This window comes from Salmo salar, chromosome ssa25, assembly GCF_905237065.1.
Source record: "Salmo salar chromosome ssa25, Ssal_v3.1, whole genome shotgun sequence".
In the NCBI taxonomy this organism is placed as follows: Eukaryota; Metazoa; Chordata; class Actinopteri; order Salmoniformes; family Salmonidae; genus Salmo; species Salmo salar.
The window spans coordinates 12,794,398-12,806,408 of NC_059466.1; the positions used below are offsets into that span (position 1 = coordinate 12,794,398).

At 42.9% G+C, this 12,011-nt stretch overlaps 1 protein-coding gene across 7 annotated transcripts in view; it reads left to right on the forward strand.

The window, feature by feature from the left end:
* Positions 1-12,011, forward strand: part of LOC106586176 (protein TANC1) — a 279,123-nt gene that overhangs the window by 188,329 nt on the left and 78,783 nt on the right. For all 7 annotated transcript variants that reach the window (XM_014173125.2, XM_014173124.2, XM_014173128.2 and 4 more), the window contains 3 exons: positions 4,391-4,513; positions 6,111-6,392; positions 8,000-8,157. In XM_014173125.2, coding sequence (XP_014028600.2) covers positions 4,391-4,513; positions 6,111-6,392; positions 8,000-8,157 — 563 coding nt within the window. The remainder of the gene's footprint in view (positions 1-4,390; positions 4,514-6,110; positions 6,393-7,999; positions 8,158-12,011) is intronic.

Genomic DNA, 12,011 nt, shown 5'->3' on the forward strand with positions numbered 1-12,011 from the left:
GGCATCTACTTTGTGCATGACACAAGTAATTTTTCCAACAATTGTTTACAGACAGATTATTTAATTTATAATTCACTGTATCACAATTCCAGTGGGCAGAAGTTTACATACACTAAGTTGACTGTGCCTTCAAACAGCTTGGAAAATTCCAGAAAATGATGTCATGGCTTTAGAAGCTTCTGATAGGCTAATTGACATAATTTGTGTCAATTGGAGGTGTACCTGTGTATGTATTTCAAGGCCTACCTTCAAACTCGGTGCCTCTTTGCTTGACATCATGGGTAAATCAAAAGAAATCAGCCAAGACCTCAGAAAAGAAATTGTAGACCTCCACAAGTCTGGTTCATTCTTGGGAGAAATTTCCAAACGCCTGAAGGTACCACATTCATCTGTACAAACAATAGTGCGCAAGTGTAAACACCATGGGACCACGCATCCGTCATAGCGCTCAGGAAGGAGACGCGTTCTGTCTCCTAGAGATGAACGTACTTTGGTGCGAAAAGTGCAAATCAATCCCAGAACAACAGCAAAGGACCTTGTGAAGATGCTGCAGGAAACAGGTACAAAAGTATCTATATCCACAGTAAAACGAGTCCTATATCGACATAACCTGAAAGGCCGCTCAGCAAGGAAGAAGCCACTGCTCCAAAACCGCCATAAAAAAGCCAGACTACGATTTACAACTGCACAAAGATAGTACTTTTTGGAGAAATGTCCTCTGGTCTGATGAAACAAAAATAGAACTGTTTGGCCATAATGACCATCGTTATGTTTGGAGGAAAAATGGGGAGGCTTGCAAGACGAAGAACACCATTCCAACCGTGAAGCATGGGGGTGGCAGCATCATGTTGTAGGGGTGCTTTGCTGCAGGAGGGACTGGTGCACTTCACAAAATAGATGGCATCATGAGGGAGGAAAATGATGTGGATATTTTGAAGCAGCATCTCAAGACATCAGTCAGGATGTTAAAGCTTGGTCGCAAATGGGTATTCCAAATGGACAATGACCCCAAGCATACTTCCAAAGTTGTGGCAAAATGGCTTAAGGACAGCAAAGTCAAGGTATTGGAGTGGCCATCATAAAGCCCTGATCTCGCATAGAAAATTTGTTAGCAGAACTGAAAAAGCGTGTGTGAGCAAGGAGTCCTACAAACCTGACTCCGTTACACCAGCTCTGTCAGGAGGAATGGGCCAAAATCCACCAGCTTGCGGGAGGCTACCCGAAACCAAATACTAGTTGAGTGTATGTAAACTTCTGACCCACTGGGAATGTGATGAAAGAAATAAAAGCTGAAATAAATCATTTTCTCCAATATTATTCTGAGTTTAAATGTATTTTGCTAAGGTTTATGTAAACGTCCGACTTCAACTGTACACTAGTACACTACTTTTAACAAAACCCCTATGGCCCTGTGGCACCCTGTTCCCTGTGTAGTGCACTACTTTTGAGAATAGGATTGCCATTTGGGTTGTACACAAGTACTCGGGAGTGGTGCACGGGTGCAAGCGATGCGATGTCCAGAGCTCGCAACTCAGTTGACCCCCCCATCTTACTCCGACACAGGAGACAAAGAACAGAGGGATTCAAAGGGCAAAGCCGCACAAAACAAATACAGATTTTCATCAGAAGGGAACCTGTCACATCTGTGGAGCTTCAAAGCTGCTCCCAACACATTCATACACAATATCACATCAACCAGGAATGATCTGCTGCCGGAATAAGAAGAAGAAGAAGAAGGAAAAAGAGGGAGAGAGAGAGGCTTCATATAAAGGGATACCAATTCCAATGGGTCTACTGAGAGCACAAAAGGGGGGGAGGGAGAGAGGTAGAGAAGGGAGAGATGGGATGGTAATCTCACTGCAGTCCACGAATGTCAGCATGGGGCTTGAATGATGCGCTAGAGCTGGATCGCCGCACAGACTTTTAACTTAACTTCTCTCTCCCTCCCTCCATCTCTTCTCCTGTCCCCCTCCTTTCTGCCATCTCTCACTCCTCTCTTCCTTACATCATTCACTCTGCGGTTCACACTACCCTCTTCCTCCTCTCTCCCAGTGCCCTGGTTTTGGATCTTTCTTTTCACTATCCCTCTCTTCACTTTCTCTCTCCCTTTCCTATCTCCCTCTCTGTATATACTGTATATCTCCCTCTATCTCTCACTCTCTTTCTCCATCTCCCCCCTCTCTCCCTCCCCGCTCTCTCTGTGTGACAGCAGTACAGGGAGGATCATTGATTAATTCCTCTGTGAGTCCGGCTGCCTAGTGCAAACTGTAATCAACCAGGAGAGCAGCTTTCATCGCATTCCCGCCTTTCATTTCTTCTTTGGTTTATTCACACGCTTTTTCTCCTCCGCTTGCTAAAAATCTGTGTGAGGGGTGGGTAGAGGGAACATTCTCATAAAGCACCTGCATTCATTTTGCACGGAGCGCTGCTAATGCTGTGGATGTTGTGAGGTAGGGAGAGGGAGAGAGAGCAGTGCCTGTGGACTGCCAAGCCCAGTCACCAGTTGAATGCGGCCAGTGTGCCTGGACATGGATGGGAGCGCTGGGGCAGAAGATTCACTTGGGTACCCTGATGAGCATCCAGCCCAGTGGGGAGAATAATTCTCTGGAGCTTTTCCACAAAGAGCCTCCGCCCTGCCTGCCTCTCAGTCTGCCTGCTCCATGCCAGGAGGGTTTTTAAATTCCTGCTGCTGTCCTGCCCAGCTCTCTGGCTCTGCTGCCGCTGACCGACTGTAAGTAGCTACTTCAGCCTCTAGTGTGGTAATACCGGCGGGGGGCCCACTGCCCAGCACTAACAGGTTGGCACTGTTGGGAGCGTTGAGCTCAAGTGCAACAAACGGTTTAACATTCTGGCTGCATCGTGTGAAGTGATTTCTCACCGTGCATGCTGAATTAAAGTTATGCTTTCCCGGACTTGAGCTGTCATTTATTCTCATTTTGGAGCCGAAGTAAAATTCACATCATCAGGCTTGTGAAAAGTGAAACATAAAAGTGGCTAATCGTTGAGTTTTATTTTTGCCTATTAAAGTTCTATTGATTCCTATTAAAGTTATATGGATGCCTATTAAAGTTCTGTTGATGCCTATTAAAGTTCTGTTGATGCGCGCTGCCTTGCCTGCTGGTTCCTAATTAGGAGAACATTCCTCCAAGTAATTGGGGAAGAGAGTCGCATACTGTCATGTCTGTCCTCCCAGCTCAGCTGAGGCAGATGGAGTAGAGAGAGAGAGAGAGAGAGAAGGGCTTTGATTTTTCCTGTTAAAGGGACAATCTAGAATTGGTACATCCATTTAGCTGTTTAGCAAAAAACAAAAGTGGTGGCTTGTCCGCATTGTTGTTGTTCCTTTAAACATGACAGCCAGGTCTCCATGGTGATTTCATTGTTGCCAGGAACACCGAAGACCTTGTTACACGTTGTCTGTCTTTGTCTGTATGTTGCTAGAGGATGCCGGCTCAGACGGTAGGTAGAGTTTGAGGTTGAATTTTATATAGCAAACTGCTAGTGTTTATTATCACTTCTCTTTCTGATCCAATGACAGGAATTGTTTGCAGTCATTCTTCCTTCATGGCTGTTTCTTCTCCTGTGACTTCTCTCTGTAATGCTGCTGTAGCCTACTGTATGTTTTCATGCAGTAATTCCTGTAGTAAGGCTGTCTTTATTGAGTAAATGTCTCTGTTGGTTCTGTGTGTTGTGTTCCTGACATCCGTATTCATTGGCTGAGTCCCAAATGGCACCATATTCCCTATAAAGTGAACTACTTTTCACCAGATGCACTTTGGGCCCTGGTCTAAAGTATTGCACTATAAAGGGAATAGTGAGGCATTTGGGACGCAGGCCTAGTTGTATTTGGGTTGTTACTGTAGCTCAGTTTGTACTCCACTACACTAGGAGTGTTTATGGGGGACAGACCTCCCCTCTCTCTGGATCCTCCTCAGCTGTCAGGTTGGATCAGGGTGGGTAATAGGGGATTTTAGGGGGGATATTGAATGGATATTGCTCACCTCTCCTGTCGACTGTACTGTATCTGGCTGCCCAGTGCCGACACCACCTCCAGGGAACTGCCAATGCCAGGGTCCACTGCTCTGGCCCAACTCCCGTTCACTTTCCTCTGCTGAAATCCTGCCATCGTCACCCTGGATCTGTGTCCCCTCTTCTTCTCTCTACTCCTCCTTTCTCTCTCAGCGTATTCCGGACAAGCCCTGGATTAGAATTTATGACTTATTGACATGATTTCCCCTGTGACATGTTTGTCATCATTGGTTTTAGATTGTGATCATTGTCTGTTTAGGATCATCTGATCATGTGCATTCACCTAATAAAGGCTGAACTGTGAATCACGTCATCATTTTCGTGAAAAACACATGATCTCATCGTTTTCTCTCTTTCTCTGTAGCCACCAGTTCCACCAAGCTGGAAGACCTGAGCTATCTTGATGAACAGCGTAATACTCCCCTGCGGACGTCCATTCGGCTGCCCTGGCATAGCACAGGTGGGAGGGCACCACAAGACTCCAAAGGTACTATTAAACAGCATGTACACCTAGACTATGTCCTAAATGGTACCCCATTCCCTATATAGTTCACTTCTTTTGATCAGGGCCCTTTGTAGTGCACTATATAATAGGGAATAGGGTGCCATTTGGATCACAGCCATACAGTAACTAGCTATTCTCCGGGATAGAACAAGGGCCAGCACAGTGCACACCAGAATTATAAACAAAACATAAGGAAAATGTAAACCTATTCCATAGAATACAGAGCAGCATATGCTACATGGTCAAAAGTATGTTTATTAATATGGAGTTGGTCCCCCCCTTTGCTGCTGCTACTCTTTTAAAACCCTCTCAGTTTTCTCTGCCACTGTCAGTATAAAGTTGTTAGACTTATGTAAAATGTCCCTCTGGACAGACATTTTTGCAATAGTCCACATTTATGAGCATTATGTGTTTGGCTTTCATTAGACACTTTAAGCAGTCTAATAGAAGCATTCATGTTTGTTAAATTGCAACCCTTTGCCATCCACCTCCATGATTTCCATTTAAATGCAGTTGTGCAGCTTCACCAACTAAACTGCTATTCCCAGAGCTCAGTGGACGGAGGGGACTGGCGGTCGTCGGATAGTACGGCTAGTACTGATTTGTCTCTCTTATGCAGTCAAGGTGTGTGGGAGAGAGAAATAATCAGTGCTGAAGCTAGCTGCCCTGTTAAAGATCACTTACAAATGGTCCAAGCCAATGGTGCTAGCTGGTCATAGCTCAGACTAAGAGATGGAGAGAGAAAAAGAGAGAGAAAGAAAGAAAGACAGAGAGCGAGAGAGAGAGGGAAAAATACAGAGAGAGGGGGGAGAGATAGAGAGGGCAATGATGAAGAGAAAAAGAGAAAGCTACAGAGGAAAAATAGCCCACTCTTTCTCTAGCTGTGTGGTGGACACTGACTGCAGTCCAGGCATCTCCTTTCCTCCCCCTCAACAGCCCTGAGAAGAGTGTTTGGCCTGCAGCAGGTGTTTATCGCCTGGCTGACAGTCAGCACTTATCACACTGCAACCGCCGTAGACAGACAGACAGACAGACGGACAGTGATTTTTTTGTTATGATCAACTGATATTAATGTTCCTCAAATGGTTTGTGAACGAATGGTGTGACAATGAGACACACAAAGACGGTTCAGACGATTACAGGAGAAAAATATGTTGATTTCAATCTGATTATCCTGGATGATACTAGGGCTTGGCCTCCGCATTCTAATTGATCTCTCATCTCGATGTGCGCGTTTGATCTTGCCGTGGCGTGTGTGTGTCAGGTTTGCAATCCACAGAAATGTTAAACATTGTATCATATTGCGTCATTTTGACTGAGCGCTGGCTTTCAGAGAAAACAGATGAAAGATGTGTAAGGTAAACAGTGCAGGTGTAAACGGTGTTTCAGATGGAGACGTTCCCTAATCAGTGACTGAAATGGTTTCGAGGCTTGGCTTCACGCCAGCTAGGGAGGCGAATAAATGTCTGTCTATTTATTCACTCTCACGCCTAGCTAAATGTATGATTAGTTATATATGCCCTCTTTTCTTATGAACTTTCAGTTAGTAAAGGTTTGTCTTTTATTTGGTTCCCTCCAGCACGCTTCGCTCCCTACAAGACGGTGGACATCATGCTCAAGCCGCTGCTGTTCGAGGTGCCCAGCATCACCACAGACTCTGTGTTTGTGGGCCGCGATTGGCTCTTCCAGCAACTGGAGGACGTTATGAAGGGCGACGGTTGCGAGGAGAGGCGTGGCGCCGTGGTTGTGGGCAACGTGGGCTTCGGCAAGACGGCCATCATCTCCCGCCTGGTGGCGCTCAGCTGTCACGGCGGCCGCATGCGGCAGATCGCCTCTAACAGCCCCAGCTCATCGCCCAAAAGTAAGAAATAACCCTTAGTTACGTTTCAAATGGTACCCTATTCCCTATTTAGTGCCCTCCCTTTGACCAGGGGCCCAGGACGCATCCACAGTCACGCACTGCCTGGACCAAATGTGACCTAATCCTCCTCATCGTCATCATTCATGTTGGGTGCTCTCGTGTAAATAGACATGTCAGGGATTTACAGAAAGGAGATTAGACTATGGGCTGAAATAATGTGTGGTTAAACCCATCAACATGTACAGTAGTGACATGAAATGTCCAGGAACTGTGTAGCCTAACACGTCAATCATCCAGGTTCTGACAGGAAGTGATGCTGATAAGTATAAAGTTTTCACTTGTCTACTGAATGGCAGAAAAAAATATGTACACTACCGTTCAAAAGTTTGGGGTCACTTAGGAATGTCCTTGTTTTTGAAAGAAAAGCACATTTTCTGTCCTTTAAAATAACATCAAATTGATCAGAAATACAGTGTAGACATTGTTAATGTTGTAAATGACAATTGTAGCTGGAAACGGCTGATTTGTTATGGAATAGGCGTACAGAGGCCCATTATCAGCAACCATCACTCCTGTGTTCCAATGGCATATTGTGTTAGCTAATCCAAGTTGATCATTTTAAAAGGCTAATTGATCATTAGAAAACCCTTTTGCAATTATGTTACCACAGCTGAAAACTGTTGTGCTAATTAAAGAAGCAATAAAACTGGCCTGCTTTAGACTAGTTGAGTATCTGGAGCATCAGCATTTGTGGGTTTGATTACAGGTTCAAAATGGCCAGAAACAAAGACATTCTTCTGAAACTGGTCAGTCTATTCTTGTTCTGAGAAATTAATGCTATTCCATGTGATAAATTACCAAGAAACTGCAGATCTCGTACAACGCTGTGTACTACTCCCTTCACAGAACAGCGCAAACTGTCTCTAACCAGAATAGAAAGAGGAGTGGGAGGCCCCGGTGTACAACTGAGCAAGAGAACAAGTACATTTGAGTGTCTAGTTTGAGAAACAGACGCCTCACAAGTCCTCAACTGGCAGCTTCATTAAATAGTACCCACAAAACACCAGTCTCAATGTCAACAGTGAGGAGGCGACTCCGGGATGCTGGCCTTCAAGGCAGCTGGCCTTCAAGGCAGCATGTACAAAAAATGTGCTTTTCTTTGAAAAACAAGGACATTTCTAAGTGACCCCAACTTTTGAACGGTAGAGTAATTGTAATTCTACAGACTACTGTTGGTTTCTGAATACAGAAGGACACAGCCTTGGTTGCATTGATGTAATTTCTATGCTTTCTTGAGTTGGGAAATGCTGAATACTATATGCTATGCATAAGTCTTCCACACAATCTCACAAGGTTATTCTGTACGAATGAAAATACATTTTCATTGTGAGAATCAGAACTGATTTGTCAAATAATGAAAAGTTATCAGCTAAGTCCCAAACAGCAGCCAATTCCCTATATAGTGTGCTGCTTTTGACGAGTAAAAAGTAGTGCACTATTGGAATCGGGTGCCATTTAGGATGCAACCATGGTTGCACCTGAATAGTCTTTACAGTGAGTCTTCCTGTTGATGGACGACCCTGCTTCCCTCCCGCTCTTCCTTCTAGATGGTGGGGACGCCCAGAGCACCGACCTCCCCCTCAGCCAGCCCCCTCAGCCCACCCCTCCACCCAGCGCCACCAACACCATGCGGAACAACAGCTGTCCCAGCACCCCTGAGATCCAGAGACGCAAGGAGGAGGCCGTCAAACGCCTGGCCACCAAGGTACCAAGGCTCACATTGACAGATCACAGTTCATAGCCCAACCCAACCATTGGGAATGTTGTTGCTGTGACTTTGCCTGTGTCCCAGATCACCTATAGAGCTCTGGTCAAAAGTAGCACTATGTAGGGAATATGGTGCAATTTGGGACATAACCTTTGAGATTATAAAATAATTTCTGGTCTCTTTTTTAAGTTGTTCTTCTGTAAGTTTGCATGGAAATGTATTTATTACACATGATGGCTTTGGGGCATTGTGTCATTTCACCGGTCAGGTTCAAGGTAGACATTTTGTTACTGTGAAGTGCATCTTGGTGATCAGAATAGCAACAATTCGACGAGAGTGTCTATACCTTAACACTAGAACCGCTAAAGCAGTCCTTGTCTTTTCCTAAATAAGTCTATATAACACAGTCGGTGTTAGAATCTTAATATCACAAACATAACTGTTTTATGGTTTTCCCCCGTTGCCCTCCTTCTCCCACTCTTTCTTCCGACAGTTGAAAGTGCCCATCTGATAATCACCCCGATAATTGCTTTGAAACTGAACCTAAACTATACTGAAACTAATTTCACACATATAACAAAAGATTAAATAAATTAAGTAAAGTATGATGGGGAGAAAGAGGGAGAATGGGTGAGATGATGAGCGAGGGGAAGCGAACGATGCATAATTTTATAATCAACTATTTTAAATGAAGAACAGGGGCGGCCCATTCTATTGTATTGATCCATGCTAATTATAATCTTAAAATGGTACAGTGCTTCAGAAAGTATTCACACCCCTTGACTTTTTCCACATTTTGTTGTGTTATAGCAGGAATTTAAAATGGATTAAAATTGAATTTTTTTGTCACTGGCCTACACACAAGAACCCATAGTGTCAAAGAGGAATTATGTTTTTCACGTTTTTACAAATTAATTAAAAATAAAAAGCTGAAATGTCTTCAGTCAATATGTATTCAAGCCCTTTGTCATGGCAAGCCTAAATACATTTGAAGTCGGAAGTTTACATACACCTTAGCCAAATACATTTAAACTCAGTTTTTCACAATTGCTGACATTTAATCCTAATAAAAATGCCGTCTTAGGTCAGTTAGGATTACCACTTTATTTTAAGAATGTGAAATGTCAGAATAATACTAGAGAGAATGATTTATTTCAGCTTTTATTTCTTTCAACACATTCCCAGTGGGTCAGCAGTTTACATACACTCAATGTCACGCCCTGACCTTAGAGATCCTTTTATGTCTCTATTTTGGTTGGTCAGGGTGTGAGTTGGGGTGGGCATTCTATGTCCTTTTTTCTATGTTTGGTATTTCTTTGTTTTGGCCGGGTATGGCTCTCAATCAGGGACAGCTGTATATCGTTGTTGCTGATTGGGAGCCATACTTAGGCAGCCTGTTTTCCTTTGGGTTTTGTGGGTGGTTCTTTTCTGTTTAGTCATTTGTTACCTGACAGAACTGTTTAGCTGTTGCACTTTGGTTTTTTGATTCAGTGTTCATTCAAATAAATTTAATGATGAGCACTAACCACGCTGCGCCTTGGTCTACTCTTTCAGACGGCCGTTACACTCAATTACTATTTGGTAGCATTGCCTTTAAATTGTTTAACTTGGGTCAAACATTTCGGGTAGCCTTCCACAAGCTTCCAACAATAAGTTGGGTGAATTTTGGCCCATTCCTTCTGACAGAGCTGGTGTAACTGAGTCAGGTTTGTTGGCTTCCTTGCTCGCACACGCTTTTTCAGTTCTGCCCACACATTTTCTATGGGATTGAGGTCAGGGCTTTGTGATGGCCACTCCAATACCTTGACTTTGCTGTCCTTAAGCCATTTTGCTGCAACTTTGGAAATATGCTTGGGGTCATTGTCCATTTGGAAGACCCATTTGCGACCAAGCTTTAACTTCCTGACTGATGTCTTGAGATGCTGCTTCAATATATCCACATAATTTTCCTCCCTCATGATGCCATCTATTTTGTGAAGTGCACCAGTCCCTCCTGCAGCAAAGCACCCCCACAACATGATGCTGCCACCCCCATGCTTCACAGTTGGAATGGTGTCCTTCGGCTTGCAAGCCTCCCCCTTTTTCCTCCAAACATAACGATGGTCATTATGGCCAAACAGTTCTATTTTTGTTTCATCAGACCAGAGGACATTTCTTCAAAAAGTACGATCTTTGTCCCCATGTGCAGTTGCAAACCGTAGTCTGGCTTTTTTTATGGCGGTTTTGGAGCAGTGGCTTCTTCCTTGCCGAGCGGCCTTTCAGGTTATGTCGATATAGGACTCGTTTTATTGTGGATATAGATACTTTTGTACCTGTTTCCTCCAGCATCTTCACAAGGTCCTTTGCTGTTGTTCTGGGATTGATTTGCACTTTTCTCACCAAAGTACGTTCATCTCTAGGAGACAGAACGCGTCTCCTTCCAGAGCGGTATGACGGCTGCGTGGTACCATGGTGTTTACACTTGTGTACTATTGTTTGTACAGGTGAACGTGGTACCTTCAGGCATTTGGAAATTGCTCCCAAGGATGAACCAGACTTGTGGAGATCTACAATTGTTTTATTATTTTTTATTTCTTTTGACTTTCCCATGATGTCAAGCAAAGAGGCACTGATTTGAAGGTAGGCCTTGAAATACATCTGCAGGTACACCTCCAATTGACTCAAATTATGTCAATTAGCCTATCAGAAGCTTCTAAAGCCATGACATAATTTTCTGGAATTTTCCATGCTGTTGAAAGGCACAGACAACTTAGTGTATGTTAACTTCTGGCCCACTGGAATTGTGATACAGTGAATTATAAGTGAAATAATCTGTCTGTAAACAATTGTTGGAAAATTACACAAAGTAGATGTCCTAACCGTCTTGCCAAAACTATAGTTTGTTAACAAGAAATTTGTGGAGTGATTGAAAAACAAGTTTTAATGACTCCAACCTAAGTTATGTAAACTTCCGACTTCAACTGTATGTTCAGGAGTAAAAATGTGCGTAATACTAGAACCGACTGGCCTTTCAGCCTATAAGTACCTGCTAGGGAATATCAACCCGCAAGGTGCGCAAACATAAGCACCAAGGCTTGTTAAATAGTGAAGAATCAATTGTAAAGCATGATATGCATGAATAAATATTTGTGGAAATGCACAGTATATCTATTTAAAAATATAACAACAATATTTTTGTGTTTAGATAGAGTCAAGGATATGTTTTTTTTTTATAAATGTACAAATTCCTAGTGAAAATGTAGGCCTAAAGCCAATTCTTGACACTTCCAACCAATGACTCATTAATATTCTAATGGTCTAATAAGTACATTTCATATATGCTATCTGAAGAATAATCATTTGGTGGTGTTTTTAAAGGTCTTAGGTAAAATTACTATTATTAGGCTATAAGTAATAACGAAATACCACTAGTTCATCCATCACAAGGAAGTCCGTAATAATTTAGTTTTGTCAGGTCTAAAAAAAAAAATGGAAATAAGAAAATGTATTTAAAAGAAAACAGAGTTGTGAATTTGGCCATTTGCTGAACACATGGATTGTGCAGATATTCTTGGAAAAAGTGACATTTGGAAATGGAATTGCACCTCTGAATTTTGAGAGTTATTTGACAAATGTAAGTGTCATAGAAACTGCAGAATATGCTCTTTTTGATACTATATAGAAATCAAAATGTTTTACCTGCATGTGACTCTGAAGGATGATTTGATAAGGTGATGGTCCTTTCCCTGCATCTGTCATTTCTAAGCTATGTCCATCTCTTCATGTACAATTTGACAACTGATAGTATTGTCACTCATCAGACTATTGTCAATTTAATCTAGTCTATATTCTAACTCTTATATGTGAAATTA